At 40.0% G+C, this 15,856-nt stretch overlaps 1 protein-coding gene across 3 annotated transcripts in view; it reads left to right on the top strand.

Moving 5' to 3' along the window:
• DIP2A (disco interacting protein 2 homolog A) overlaps positions 1-15,856 on the top strand; it is a 79,698-nt gene that overhangs the window by 46,435 nt on the left and 17,407 nt on the right. For all 3 annotated transcript variants that reach the window (XR_008437962.1, XM_053982789.1, XM_053982788.1), the window contains exons 6-18: positions 1,058-1,186; positions 1,755-1,874; positions 2,758-2,955; positions 3,791-3,882; positions 4,152-4,262; positions 4,981-5,104; positions 5,359-5,468; positions 5,888-5,990; positions 6,899-6,963; positions 7,283-7,376; positions 7,804-7,923; positions 8,671-8,785; positions 9,702-9,841. Coding sequence is in view for 2 of the 3 variants with exons in the window: in XM_053982789.1 (XP_053838764.1) it covers positions 1,058-1,186; positions 1,755-1,874; positions 2,758-2,955; positions 3,791-3,882; positions 4,152-4,262; positions 4,981-5,104; positions 5,359-5,468; positions 5,888-5,990; positions 6,899-6,963; positions 7,283-7,376; positions 7,804-7,923; positions 8,671-8,785; positions 9,702-9,841 (1,521 nt within the window). In the remaining variant the exon portion in view is untranslated. The remainder of the gene's footprint in view (positions 1-1,057; positions 1,187-1,754; positions 1,875-2,757; positions 2,956-3,790; positions 3,883-4,151; positions 4,263-4,980; positions 5,105-5,358; positions 5,469-5,887; positions 5,991-6,898; positions 6,964-7,282; positions 7,377-7,803; positions 7,924-8,670; positions 8,786-9,701; positions 9,842-15,856) is intronic.

Below are 15,856 nucleotides of genomic sequence, written 5' to 3'. Positions count from 1 at the left end.
GCATTTTTCTGACAGATGAAGCAACACTTTCTCCTTCATGTACCTCACCCACGTGAAAGGAATTTAGTCTCTGCAATGCAAACATTGGCATTGCAGTGAGGTCCATTGGAAAGGATGGGAATGGATTTAATTTTTTCTCTTGGTGATGCCTCTAAAACCGCTTAGAGCTGGACTTGTGGCTTGTGTATCAAGCCCTCTGGAAATGTGGCACCAGTGCAGTAAGCACTTGCTATCTTGGGGCTGATCACTGCCTCAGAGTGGGGGATTATGTATGTATTTCACAGCACTGCCCAGATCTCACTCTGCCTGCAGTTTTTCTGGCAGGATTTGTGACATGCTGAGGTCCTCCAAGGACTGTGTCTGCAGAGGCAGCTCCGACCCTGGGCAGCAGGGTTTTCTCCAGCTCTTCCCTGCTGCATTCCTGTTTTTACTCATCAGGATTCTGAATATTTCAGTCCTTCTATTCTTCTTGTCTGTTGTTTAAAACGCTTCTCAAAAATACTGCCATTTCCTAACCCATTCCATTCAAAACCATTCTATAACCATTCTACATTTTTGGAATGATGATAGCAACTTATTACAGGGGCAGTTAGTGATAGGACAAGGGGAAATGGTTTTAAATTAAAAAAGAAGAGAGACTCAGATTAGGAAGAAATTCTTCCCTGTGATAGTAGTGAGGCCCTGGCTGACGCAGGTTGCCCAGAGAAGTTGTGGCTGCCCCATCCCTGGAAGTGTTCAAGTCCAGGTTGGACAGGGCTTGGAGCAACCTGGTCTGGTGGAAGGTGTCCCTGCCCATGGCAGGGGGTGGGACAAGATGAGCTTTGAGGTCCCTTCCAACCTGAACCATTCTGTGATTCTGTGACATTCCCTAAGCATTGCTCTACAGCCAGGAAATGGGGCACAGCTCCAAGCAAAGCAGGCTTGTGCCTCCAGTCTGTTAGGAGGTTCTCAATCCCCTGTGAGGATTTGTGAAATACCCTCATGTAAGAAGCAGGTTTGATAATGTTGATTCTTAAGGTGCCTGATGAGCTCCTGTATCTGTCTTGCATTTCTGCAGAGAACCACTCTGCCCCCCCTGATGTGACCACTGGCCTGGTGGAATACCTGCACCATGAGCGCCCGCAGGTCGCATCCGTGCGAGGAGTGCCCAGAGGCTACAGCAGCAGCATTCTGGAAACTGCAGATGGTGATTGCATTATAGACCTCCTACCTTTCCATCTGTGTCCCCTTGTATATGCATCTTCATGTGCATCTTGAATTTATATTGCCTCAGAGCTTTAAATTTTGATATATATAAAGACATATCTTTACATTTAATTTAACATATACAAATGAAAATCAGCATTTAACCTGTTTTTTGTTGTGATTATTTTTACAAGCCCTCTAAAATATTGAAAGATTCACTCAATTTTTCCAAGCATTCTGATGCTTTCCGAATGGAATGAATTTTAAGGTGTAGCAAATACCTAGATTCCTGGAGAACAGGACATTGTTCATGTTTCAGTTGAAATTTCATGAAGGGGTCAGTGGTTTGAAAAGCTAAATAAAGTGTGAGAAGGTATCTGCATCAGCCAGGTAGCCAGGGAGCAGCACTGTTTGAAAATAAATAAATCCATGGTGGAAAATCATACTAGTTAAAGCTGTTTTCTTCCAAACAAGCTACTCATCCTGAATGACTTTTCCACGTGAAAGTTGTGTGTTTTAGTGTATTTTGGTTAATATATGATAAATAATAAATCTTTTCCATTTGCCAGGTGTCCCAGTGAATAGCAGAGTGTCCTCTAAAATCCAGCAGCTGCTAAATACTTTGAAAAGACCGAAGCGCCCACCTTTGAAGGAGTTTTTTGTGGATGATTTTGAAGAACTGCTAGAAGGTTAATTTTTTTTCAGATACATTTTTTACTCCTATTGTAAGTGGTTCATGAAAGAATTGATACTTAGCAAACGTTGGTTTCTTTTCTGAATAGAAAACAAGTTATGGTAAAATTAATACAGTGGAGCAAGAAAGGTCATTATGTTATGACACGTGGAAGATAATCTTAAACTCAACCCTCTTACTCAGTGTGACGTTTCTGAGCAGCTGCCACTAGAGTTCCCCTACTATTGGTTTGACACTTGTAAGATACAATGTTTTTGTTATTCTAGTCTTTTGCTCCGGATGAACTTCCATTGAGGTGCATGTAATTGTGGAAAGCATCACTTGGAGCCATTAATTTTGCTGATTGTCTGCATTGCGTGTTTACTAACTTCAACCAGGACTTTGCTAAGTAAGATCAAGATACTTCACTTTCTGGAGGAGCTTGGAGCAGGTTTTTAACAGAAGGCCTTTCTTTAAGAATCTATTGTTAGCCAAGCATAGTGTAATTTTTCATCACCTGTTGAGAATTCAGTGCAGCAAAAATCAGTGTCCAGATGTCACTGAAGCCATTGTCTCTGATAACCCTTCTTGACTTAAGGTGACTTTCACTGAAATAGATTCGGAGAACAAGCAGCAGAAAACAGCAGCTTTCCAAAGTAGAGAGAAGTGGGCTAGAGATTAAAATTCTGGTCTTTTGATAATGTGGAATCACAACTCTGAAGTGATGGTCACTGTTTTTTGGGAAGCCAACAGATGGTTAGCATACCATCATCAGAAAGCTGAGGAGAAGTAGTGATAGCTGTGAGGAGGAGGTGAATGGTTCATAGAATAGCCTGTGAAGTGTAACTTACTCATTTTGTACAGATTGACGTTTCCCTTTTACTGTGCTCTGGTTTTAGTGCAACAGCCTGACCCGAATCAACCAAAGCCTGAAGGAAACCAAGTGAATGTGCTAAAAGGGGAACCTCTGGGGGTTGTGACCAACTGGCCCCCCTCACTGCTGGCTGCCCTGCAGCGCTGGGGAACCACCCAGTCCAAAGCCCCGTGTCTGACAGCGCTGGATACCACTGGGAAAGCGATCTATACCCTGACCTATGGTACGTGTGGGAGCCAGCTGCCAGGAGGAATTAGGTGTTCATCATGGAACAACTGCTTGCCTTACTTCAGAGGGGCTGCCTCTGCTTGTAACACATGGTTGGAGGTTGCTGTAGGAATGTAAATTATAAATTCATTGTATATGAATTCAGCGTTTTTAAAGAAGATAAGGAAGAGAAAATGTTTATTGCAAAACATATTGGTTCTTTCCAAGTGGCTATTTGTAAATCTCTTAGAATTGTGTGGGTTTTTTCATAAAAGAACACTAAAAATAGCCCAGTGTAAACTGGGGGGTAGAAACAGATGATGCACTCTTCAGGTTCCCAGAGGAGACATTCCATTTTAACATCTTCTTGCACAGCCTTATAGAGAAGACTCATACCTCAGGAGCATAATCAGGATGTTAATGGTGGGAAGTGAAACTTGCCTGTATTAATGACCTAGAAGTATTATAGTAAATTACATTTTTGGGGAAAATAGCTCTGTCCTTCAGGATAGCTCACTGCAGCACTTCCTTGTATAATATGTTAGAATGTTGAACTTTATTGTTTGCATTCCCACAGATGAAGGATGCAGGAAATATAGCTGAGCAGCTGCAGTAATTTAATTACTCTGTAGTGGAGCTTTGAGTGTTGTTTAGAATAGCATGTTTAGTTTTACATTTAAAATTTAAATAAAAGAAAGAGGTAAACCAAAAAGAAGCCAACTTCTAAATTGTTGGACTCGGCCAACTGTTCTGATACCATCATGCTTAGTGCATATGTGAGGGACTGAGATCTGCCAATTAAGTGTTACAATTTTAGTTTCTGCTTCTTAATTTCTTCTTTTATTCTTTAGGCAAGCTGTGGAGTCGAAGCTTGAAGTTAGCCTATACCCTGCTAAACAAGCTAACCACTAAGAATGAGCCCCTGCTGAAGCCTGGAGACCGGGTAGGCTGCTGTTGGAAGTGGTCCCTATGGATGAAATAGTGAGGAACAGCTTTAGCTGAAGAAAGCCTTGTAATAAAATATTGTAATAATATATTGTAATAATCATTACTATGACTTATAATACATTGTCTCAATACTTAGTATTTCTCTGCCTGGTTATCTATGAACCTGGACATTGTCGTGAAAATTTTGTTCCACAGATGAAAAAGCAGCCCCTCTGTCTGCCAAATGTCAAAAAAAAAAATCCTATTTTTACTGTATTTTTGTAGGTAGCTCTCGTATTTCCTAATAGTGATCCAGTTATGTTTATGGTGGCATTTTATGGATGTCTCCTGGCAGAACTTATTCCTGTCCCAATAGAAGTTCCACTGACAAGAAAGGTAGGCAGATACATTCAACATTTTTATGGTTTGATAAATAAATGAAGCGTTTGTGTGTGTGTGTGTATGTCTAAATCCTACAGTCCTTACATGGGGTCCTTCAGAGCCTGCTCTTCAGAAAGCATCAGGTGGACTGTTCAGTGTACATTCTGTGCTTGGAATTATATTCAGTATTCAGTTAAGGAAAGGGAGAAGTAATATTAAGCTAGTAATTTAAGTATTTTAGGCTATGTAATTGTAGAAATTATTTTAATTCATTATTTTCAAAAACATATGCAGAAGTATTTATCTGAGTTTATCAGAGAAAGGCAGGCAGGCAGAGGCACCATAGTTCCTGGAAATACAGGTATAATCCTACACACCTGGAGATTGTTAGGGAAGAGCTAAAAAGCTACAGGCTCTGCTCCTCAGTGTGTCAGGACTCAGAAACAGCATCAAACCAGTTTTCTGTTTTAGCAGAATTTATAAACATCCTATTGGGTTGTGGAGGGATATACAGCCATTGCTTCTGACACTGCTTTGCTTACTAGATCTGCTGCAAATCTTAGCTGGCACTAAGAAAAGTTTAATTTTCTCAGTCATTTAAAAGTCTTATGGGGTTGACTTTTGTTTTTTCCTGTGATATAAATTGACTTAATGTTTTCTAAACATAAAGAAGTTACAACAAACTGTGCAAAAGCTTTATTTGTAATTTTGCTATTTCTTTGTTTCTCTATAGGATGCTGGCAGTCAGCAGATTGGGTTTCTTTTGGGCAGCTGTGGAGTCACGTTAGCTTTAACCACTGATGCCTGTCAGAAAGGCCTCCCGAAAGCTCAGACTGGCGAGGTGGTGACGTTCAAAGGTGTGGGTTTATTTTTTATGGGATAAAAAGAAGGTATATTAATTGTTGCTGTCAAACTTCAGCTTTTGAGTTTGCTTGCATGCTTCTTACACGTAAAGAACTGCCTTGATTGTCATGGCAGTGCTTTGTGCTGTTTCTTCCTCTCCAGCAGGGGATTTTCCTTTTGCTTGCCTCCTATCATTATCCCTGAATACTGGGGGGAAAAGTCTGATGTTTGGAACTGTGGTGACTGTAGCTTTTATTTTTCTTTGAAGGCTGGCCTCGTCTCATTTGGTTTGTGATTGATGGGAAGCATCTGGCAAAACCAGCCAAGGACTGGCATCCCCAGGTCCGGGATGCCAGCGCCGAGATTGCTTATATCGAGGTGATGCAGTGTCATGTGATAACTTCTGTGGTTACTCTGTCGTAGTTTATGTGATGTTTTCTTTCTCTAAACTCTGGATGTAATAAAAGAGATGGCTATAACATTTTAAATTGTGAAACAAGAATGTTTCCATCCAAGGCTGCCAGGCAGACTGTCAGTTGAGTGACTGTGTGGAGTCAGGTTGAAGACTGGGGATAATCAGCATTTTGGGATCCCCAGGAAAATTTAATTGGAGTAGAGAAACATTTTTTTACCATATTAGTTATTATTAGTATTCTGTGGACATAAATATATTTTTATGCTAGGTTTTTGAATTTAAAAAGCTGGGGTTTGTTTTTGTAATATGTTTTCACTTCACTACTGTAAATTTTCTTGGTTTTGCTCTTAATCTAATGTTTGCATACACTTTCTCTTCTCAGTACAAAACAAGTAAAGAGGGCAGCACAGTGGGCATTACTGTATCTCATGCCTCCATGCTGGCACACTGTCATGCACTGACTCAGGCATGTGGTTATTCAGAAGGTAAGTTTAATAGGTGTAACTTTAAAATTATACTGACAGCTTTGCATCTTCAGACAATTCATGTTGCATAATCATGTCTGGTGTCTCCAGAGAACTTCAGATACAGAGTAGTTGCTTCAACTGCAAACTTCCTCATTCATAAAGGGTGTGATCTGTGAAAGAATGTTAAGCCCCCTGTGAAAATGTAATCAAGGAGGGGATCTTCCTCTTACCTAATCATGTCCCACAAAAGACCATCTCCCCCGGGATGTGAATACAGTGAGAGATCTGCTTGTTTGCAGTCATTCTTCTAATGAACAGCCAAGAACTGCACTTGGTTTTGACCATCTGTATAGAGTTAATCTGTGCTACCATTTAACCAAGTATTTTCCTGCATACATCCATCCTACATCAATGATAAGCAAGTTTTACCTAATCAATAGAAAATATTCCTCAAAAATCAGGTTGAATCCTTGATTTAAAATCTTTGATTCTTATTTGGTTTTTTTGAATCACATAAGATATTCAAATTCCTCAGAGAGAATATTCAAGAAAAAATAGTAGAGCCATGGTGGTATTTCTTACTGGATCTAATTCTTTCAAACACATATTAACTTTTTCAGTTCAGCTGAAGAATTTTGCTTCAAGTCTAAATTTTCAGTCTGCATAGTTCATTGACAGATGGAAAGGGTATTATTATAATGAATCAAGGTGTTAAATACCTTGTATTATTCTAGTCTAGTAATCATAATTCAAAATGATTGCAATAAGTAAAACAAGCCACTTGGACCTTAAGCGGCCTGTTTGCTATAGACAACAGAGATTTGGTTTCTTAGCAGTCATGGAAGTTTCAGAGTTGCTTGAACAAATATTTATAGTTCTTAAGTAATATGCTTTTTAAATCTGATTTTTTTTTCCTTTGCTTTCAGCTGAAACACTAACAAATGTCTTGGATTTCAAAAGAGAGGCTGGCCTTTGGCATGGAGTCTTAACAGTGAGTATTGCAAACAAGGCAAAAAACTGCAGGAATTTGCTTCTTTCATTGGTAGTGTACTGGTATCAGAATGAGGCTATAAATTCATCATTTCTCTCAAATGGTTTTTGTTTCAGGATTTATATTTTTCAGAATAAACTGATGCTTTTTCCATAATTTGTGTAGCATATTTTTTCAGAGTATACACGTAGTTTTCATTACCAGTTAACTGTAAGAGTTATGCTGTACTGTGATGATGGGGGTGTTTATTTAAGCATTGTTACGTGTTCTATATTTTTTAAGCCACTTGGAAGTTTATTTTTGAATCTCTTTCTTGTAGAGTGTTATGAACAGGATGCATGTCATCAGTATTCCCTATGCATTAATGAAGGTTAATCCACTTTCCTGGATACAGAAAGTCTGCTTGTACAAAGGTACCTTAAAGGGTGTTTTAATTCGCCCATCTCTTTTTGGGTTATTTAAAACAAATTAAATTGTTTGTGCAAAATGTCTTTGTATCACACTGAATACCCCATTTCAGTATTCTGTGTGCTCATAGTTTCACTGATGAGTGATATTGATGGCTTCTTCTGAGAGACCTTTAAAGAAACTGTGTTTCTTATTATTTGAATTTATAGCAGACATTCAGTTTCTGTGATCAAGTCCATCTGGAGATATTGAGTATACATGTTATAGTAGTTGAGTATTTGGCATTTGTATTTATTTTCTACATTTGTAGTGTCATAAATTTTGTGTGTAATTTCATAAATTTGTATAAATACACAAGAATACTTACATAATTATATAATTGGTCTTTATTTTGCTCTGCTCATGCAGCATAATGATTGTTTTGACTTGCAGCCCGTGTAGCAGTAGTAAAATCCCGTGATATGCACTGGTCACTTTTGGCTCAGAGGGATCAGAGAGATGTCAGCCTGAGCTCCTTACGGATGTTAATAGTGGCAGATGGAGCCAATCCATGTGAGTATGGATGCATTTCTTGAGTATCAGTCTTGCCAAGATTCTGTTTGTTGTAAGCTCTGTGTCAGAGCTGTTGCTTGGGGAGTTAAGCAGTTTGTTCTGTAGTAAAACACTCTTTGTGTGCCAGTGATGCCACTATTTTTTCATTGCTGTTTGCACTTCTTGCCTATATTTACCAGTGTAAATTCATATTTTGAACTTCGTGGTTTCATTAGTGCTGTATTCTTTCATTAATTGACTTGAACTGACATCTACAAGATATAAATATAGATATAATCCATTTTGGGCCAAGTACTGTATTTTTGTATTTGTATTTTGTATTTGTAGAGGCCTGGTAGAACTGTGAAGGTATGTCAGAAGCATTTGATATTTAAGTGCTGTGACCTCTGTAAGAAACAATCAGATAGGAGCTGTATAAGAGGTTGATATAAAGTTACCCTTAGTGACAAAGTATTCTGATCCCTGAAGGACTTTCCAGGATACTAAGTGCTGCTGAGTGCTGCCAGAGGAGGAGTACGCAGTTGGGAATTTCATTCAGTGTAGTTGTTAGGAGTTCTTTTTCCAAATCTACTGTCTTACAGTGAACTGGAATGCCTTTCAGACAGTTTGAAAGAATATTTGCTTTGTACATGAATGCTACTGTATTCATATAACTGAGCTGAGAGTGAGCACAGACTTTGAATTCCTGCAGCTCAAGCTTTCCTGCTCTTAGAAAAATGTTTTTGATTATGTGATGGTTCTTTCTAGGGTCAATATCTTCCTGTGACGCATTCCTGAATGTATTTCAATCCAGAGGTTTGAGACCAGAAGTAATCTGTCCCTGTGCTAGTTCTTCAGAGGCACTAACTGTTGCTATCCGCAGGTAATTCCCTTTTTTCTGAGAAGTGAACTGAAGCTTTTCTTGGCTATTGAAATGTGTCGTAGAATCGCAGAATGCTTTGGGTTGGAAGGAGTTCAAACCCCCTGCTATGGGCAGAGACACCTTCCACTACACCAGGTTGCACCAAGCCCCATCCAACCTGGTCTTAAACACTTCCAGGGATGGGGAATCTCATGTTAAGGTGATAGTCAGAAAATACCATAACCCACATAGAGATGCCCAAAGACCTAGGCAGAAGGAAATATGAAGCTCACAGGTGTCTCCTTCACTAAAGGATGGGTGATTTTTGTTTCTTTTCTTTAAAAAGTTTAATATTTTCTAAGAATAGTCAGGCAGAAGGTGTTTTTTTCATGCTTTGGGAAAGTGAGGTCTCTTCCTCACTGAAGTTATTGGAGGGCCTTTTAAAATGCCCCCAAAACAAGACTTACTTACTTGGGAGGAAGAAGATGGTGAATCCTCCATCAACTACTTATGTACAATGATTTGTAAACAGGGGCCTAAAATTTAAAAAAAAAATATTTGTAGCTGGTCTGAGAAATACCATTGGATTTCTGGAGATAACAAGTGATGCTCTGAGAAAAAGAAATACTTTAATTAATAGACATATGGATGGGATATGCTGGAATTTTTTGATAGCAGTTCTGATCAAAATGTGCCTTTTCAGAAAGTCAACTTCAAGAAAACTTGAAAAAAAAAACTTTGAAATTTTGGAGAGTTTTGTTTTAGCTCTTTCTTCATTTAGCTACTTTATAAGTCTTGAACTCTTGTTTGGGCAAAGTGAGAAACCATTCTTTTTCTTAACCTTACCAAGCCTGAGAAACCAGCAGAATGTTTTTAGTGACCCTCTCACCAGTACTGATCTGTTGATTCATATCTAACTGGACTTTCTGTCTTCCAGACCTTCTGAGCTGGGTGGCCCCCCTCCAGGAAAAGCAGTGTTATCCATGAATTGTCTGAGTTTTGGCGTGATCAGAGTGGATACAGAGGAGAAGTTGTCAGTGTTAACTGTGCAGGATGTTGGGCAGATCATGCCTGGAGGTAGGAAAGCATTTTGTGTAGGTTTCAGCATATTCCAAATAAGTTATCTTTACTATTACACTTGTGTGCATGGAATAAATAAAAATATTAAATACCTTTAAGGTAGTATGAGTTATGTTTTGACACATTACCTAAACACATGATGGATTAGAGATTAATACACAATAAAACTGAATAACCGTAGATTTTGGTGTGGGCAAATGCTTTTGGCTTGTTGCAGAATTGTTTTTGGAATGGAGTGGAGTGGAGTAGAATAGAATATTTCAGTTGAAAGGGACCTCATCTCAGACCCTGCAAAGGTGATGGAACAACTAATTTTGGAAACTATTTTCTCATGCCCATGGAGAACAAGAAAGTGATCAGGAGTAACCTGGATTAACCTATTTCCTAATGACATCTGTTTGCAACACTCTGGTTCCGGAACTAGGTATAGCTGGGTATTGTTCCTCAGCCCATTAATTGAAGCAAAGAGACTTTGTCTCATCCTTGTTGTTCTTACTTGAGATCTGACTGCATTTGGAGAGGAGAGCACTCTGAAGAAGGTTAGTAAAGGTAGGGTGCCAAACCAGACCTCAGACTTCGAACAGTGGGATGAATGACTGGACACTTGGTGCCATCTACTCCAGCTTTTAGGCTGGCAGTTCCATGGCACTGTCTGTACTACTAGCTTCAGACCCTGTCCTGACCTGCTCTGGTGAGCTTGGAGAGGGTGAAATACAGATTTTTTGAAACTGTCCTCACCCCTCAAGTTTATTATGTAGCTCTTAGTTTATTATGTAGTTCTTACCGAAGAACCTGATTGATTCTGGTCATGCCCTTGGCACCTTTGGCTTGCTATTCTTGGTCTCCTTATGAACTTTCTGTCTTGCAGAGCTGTGGTTCTAAAGCCCTGCTCTCTGTAGAGCATTTACTCAAGGCAAAGATAAAGTGGGGACTCAACTTGTGTAATTTCAGCAACAACCTCTTCTCTGTACACCAAAGCCCCTGATACAAATGAGAGGAGGTAGACAGCTTCCCACTCTGCTGGTGAGAATTTCAGCCATTGTGTGCAAGTCTCATTGGTGTAGTTTAATTTTCCTTATTATCCTCAGAAGCCCTTTGCCACCCCCTGAAGTCAATGGTTCAATTGTTGTTATTGAACTTAAATTCAGTAGAGCTTCCTTTTGCTGAAGACGGAGCAGAAGCTCTGCACTTCATGCCAAAACAAAGCAGAGAAGTCACTTGGTTGTTGTGTAGCTTCTCTTCAAGTTTTTGTTTTGTATTAAGACCATTTGAAGTTGTTTTGAAAGTCCATAATAAATTCCAAGAAAGGCAGTAGTAACTTCAGCCTCACAGTTGGACTTGGATCTAAAAGATCTTTTCCAACCTAATCAATTCTCTGATTCTAGGACTGGCATCAGTGTCTCAAAAAAATAGTGATTTTTCTGCTTTGAGTAGAATACAGGTGGCATGTACTGCTACTGCTGTCTGATTGGGGTGTCCACACTACTGCTGTCCCCTTGAAACCTCGCTGAAATTCACTTATACTCCTAATATTTTCCTTGGATGGTAGGTTAGACACAGGGACACGAAGGGAGCAAGTTTGCATGCCCTTGAGGTAGTCATGAATCCTTTGGTGTACTTACTGAGCTTAAACTCAATATTGCTCCTGTTCAAAAAAGTGGTATTAGATGGAGGATCAATTGAAATCTTTCTTTAGATCAGTTTATCTCGTGTGGCTCCACTTCTATGGCCCCCCTGCTACCAAAAACCTGGCCACGCAAAACCAGCACAGGGATGCTCCTGGCTTCGCTGTAGGCTTGCTCTCACAGCAAATTGTCCTTGACTGCACAAAGGTACAGAACTGCCTGCAGCTACTCTTCATATGCAATTGTTGGAGCTGTAAGTCCCCTGGGTTAATTTTCTACAGAGCATCTGCTCAGTGGCAGGTTCAAGTCTGCCTTAGGATGTTGGAAAAGTTCCCTGTGTGCTTATGGCTAAGTGATTTCACCTCATTATGAGTTGTCAAAAAATATGTCTCTGTCCTTGTGAAATGCCTGATTGATCAGCCAGAGGGATCTGTAAAAAAACCCTTCTCCTTTGTCAAAATTCCTTGGAGCATTGTCTGGCAAATCTAGGGGACCCTTGTGGATTAGGGGGGCCACTGGCAGGCAGTGATAACACTACCATAACTTTCTACATGAGTAAGAAGTGTCAAGTGACTTGTCTGATTGTGTGAGGGGAGAGCAGTTAAATGTGTCCTATTAAGTGTCTCAGAGGGATATGACTTGTAATTGATGGCTGTTGCTATTTAAAAATACAGTAGTAAGTGGTAAAACTACTTGTAGGTTAAGCAGAATTTGGGCAAATTAATTCATTAACTCCTTTAAAACTCTGACTAGCATTGAGCTGTCAGAATCTGGGCCAGATTTACTTCAATTTATCCACATATTAAAAATTCCAGCAGAAATTTCTCTTTACGTTCCTTAAGTCAGAATATACATGATAGATTTCATTATAAAGGATAATTGATAACTTGTGTCTCTTAAAAAATCCTCCGGAGTACAAAGGAAGTCAAAAGACTAGCAGCTACTTACAGGGGTGTGCTAAATGAAAAAAATTAAAGACTTATGTAAGTGAATGACTTAGTTTCAAATGAGTCTGCATGTACATTCTAACAGTGGAGATACTTGTGCCTTACTTGGTAAGATTTATGCTTTCTCCTGTGTAGTATTCATGGAGGGTGTGCCCTTGTCCATTCTGGCTTGGTGTTTGGCATACAGGAGAGAGCATACCACCACCTGTTCATTGCCCCTCTGCTGGCTGATGAGTTGCTTTTGGTTTTGTATTTCTTTCTGAAGGTTTTGTTCCATCTTCTGATCCCCACTGAACTTGGAAGTCTGCCCTAGCCTTTCAAATACTTGGTGACATAGGAGCTCACATTCCTGAATTTCATTTGGAAATGGTCAAGCCAAATGGTTTTGATCTCATGACCTGTGAAGATCTCTGGCATGCTTTATTCAGGAACTATCTGGTTAAAAGGTCACAGATAAAATGTCCACTTGCACCCTCCTTTTCTTCAGATCTTGCTATTTTTTTCTGAGATGCTGAGCCCACCTGCTCAGGGGATCTTACTCAACAGAGCCATCAGCACCAGGGTCATGTCACATGTCACTGCTGTTTAACCCATAGGCCGTTCTTGATGCCACATTCCCTTCATGTTCATTGTCTACCATGAATGGCCATCACAAGATCCTCAAGGGAAGTGCCTCCATCCACAGAGAAATCTCAAAAATAGCATGGGAATTCTTAAGAGAAAATCTGGTATGCATTGCCGTGGAATCCTATTCTGGAGGAATGATGTTTTACCCCACCTGCTGACCACCTTGGGCAATTTTACATAGTTCCTGACTGGGACTGGCATTGCTAAATTTGGCTTCTCGCAACATTCAGTTCATTTTTTCAAATTGGACTGGTAAAAATGGTAGGGAAAGTGTCAGACCTCTTTTCTTCTGCCCATTCTCAGCCTCCAACTTTCACATCGACTGGAATGTGATTGCCATGTTATCTGTCATCTTGGAAGCATATTATACCTTAAGTTTGAGCCTGGATACATTGCTTAGTGGGTATGTTAACTGCAGTTAAGTTTGTCTCCCTTCTACTTCCCAACTAATCGTTTCCATTCGTTTACCAGGATCCTTCTCGTGTTCTTTCTTTGACAAGAGCTAACACTCTTAAATCTGAAAGGTATAAATCCCTATAGCCTCTAATCATACAAAGGCTAGTTCCTGGAAACAGTGCTGCTGCAGCAGCTACTTTGTTGCACTCAAGCAGAAAACTTCAGTTTGGCATCAAATCTTGGGCTTCTGCAAGATCTTCTGCAACGAACAGAATCATGTTCTGGATTGTGGCTGCATTCAATATCTTTTCTAGAAATTTTGGGAGATGATTCCAATTTCCTAAATGTTGAGATGCTCACAATGTCTCCAGCCCATGGATGTCTTGCATTTCATTGTTTCCTCTGTCCATGTCTGATCAAACATTTGCCCAGGTTCTGGTAGTTAACACAATGCATCTTCACTGCAGAGCGATCTGCTTCCTTTACCTCAGTGGAAAGAGTTGTTCCAGAACAACTTGGTGAAACTTTAAGTTTTTTTCCTTAGAATGTGGGTTAACAGCACCTCTTTTCCACTTAGCCCTTAGAATTTTTCATATTCATCAGATCTGTGTTCCTCAGGGCTTTAGTCTGTCACACAGTAGCACAACAGCCACTGCAGAACAACTTCTTTTGGAGACCTGTGCCAGTGTGCACTTGGGATGAGATGTTATCTTCCAATTTAAATGTTATGTTTTGAATACTCATTAATCACCTCCAGAGTCTAGATTTGTGTTCATCCTCATTCAGGTCTGCATTTGGTTTCCCCATATGCTGTTTTTCTCAAGGATGAGGTTTCTCTGGAAACCTTGGAAATACCTTCCACAGTGATTCTAGAGGCATTTTACCCGGGCATTTTAGTATTTTCCCTAAGGCTTCATGCTTCTAGAAGAGAAGTTCTTCCTAAAGACTGTAATGCAAGGGTAGCCATTGTATATGGATCCGCTATGAGATGCTGGAAAGGGAACAAGAGAGCACTTCCTTACCCTCATCAGAACCTTTGGTCACAGCCTTCTGCTGTACAGGCCCTTGGAATTCTTCTTGCATTCCTGCTGTGCTAGTCTTGAAACATCCAGAGCTGAATCCAGTCTTTGGTAGGGCATCAGCATCGTCCTTTGCACAGCAGGATTCTCATCTCCTGCCAGGATACTCCTTGGCAGGTTTGACTGCTGTGAGTCACCATCTGTCAGAATGTACATGTGGACTCATTTGAAGAAAGCAAGCTTTCTTAGCAGGAATCTGTGTTCTTCGTGACGTGTAGTCCACATGTACATTCCTGTCCCATCTGCTTTTCCCTTCTCTTTAATTCTTTTTCAGATGCAATGCTGTTGAGAGAGACTGAAATGGTGGTAGATGCACTCTCTTGTATGTCACACATGAAGCAGGAAAAGGAGGAGAAGCAAGAGTAGAGGCTCCACAGATACTGCAGAAGGGCAGCCTTGCAGTATAACCTGGCAGGACAGAACTGTGCCTGCTGTTAGAATGTACCTGTAGACTACCTGTATCATACATTGGTTACTGGTAAGTATTTTTTTTTTTTACTTGATCAGGGTGATAGGGTTGTCCTTTGACTTCATGGATGGAGCATCATTTAGGGACTGCAGGCTGATCCGTTGTTTTTTCCATGTTGTTGAATGCAGTGAGGGCTGTACATTTGTTAATGCCCACAAACTGTGCTTTCTCCAGTTACTAACACTGCTCTTTGCATCATTGTTTAAGTGTTACATACAGAGTTCTGATGTTTTCTCAAGTTATTTCCTGTAGTAATAAACTATTTAGTCAGTTCCAATTTGCCATTGAGTTTTATTTTTTCCTCCTAAATTGCAAAATGTGGGGTTTTGCATGACCAGTAGTTCATACCGTAGGTTTTAATTCCAGACATCTAGTTCACACATAAAATACCCAGAAACTGTACCAGAATTTGAGTAGCATCTCTTTACTTTTGGTTACCCAAGGTTATCATTGCATGGTTCTAAACAAATTACTAATAACTGCTAGTTGTTAGGTAATTTTTATGCAACCAAGATAATTTAGAGGTTGATCTATTGGTAGGGTGAATAATGGTCTCACCTGTTCAGACCTAGGATGTTGGCTATTGGAAGACTTCTCTAAGATTTCAAAATGTACCCACAGATCTATTTCACCAGCACTCCTTGGTCCATGCAGGCAGCAGAGTTGGCTTTGCCATGTTTATTTTGTATTGACCTGGGTAGATTTATTGATTTCTTTCTTGATCTTGAGTCTTACACTCCCTCAGTCCATTGTGCCTTGGATTCAGCTGCAGCTGATGTGGAGGCTGTGAAGTGCTGTAAGAAAAAAGCACTGCGTTTGTGAACTTAATCTTGGAGAACAGATTGCACAGGCTGTCAAGAAGCTAAAGT

Source organism: Vidua macroura, chromosome 7 (assembly GCF_024509145.1).
Source record: "Vidua macroura isolate BioBank_ID:100142 chromosome 7, ASM2450914v1, whole genome shotgun sequence".
In the NCBI taxonomy this organism is placed as follows: Eukaryota; Metazoa; Chordata; class Aves; order Passeriformes; family Viduidae; genus Vidua; species Vidua macroura.
This window is presented reverse-complemented; position numbering and strand designations above follow the sequence as displayed.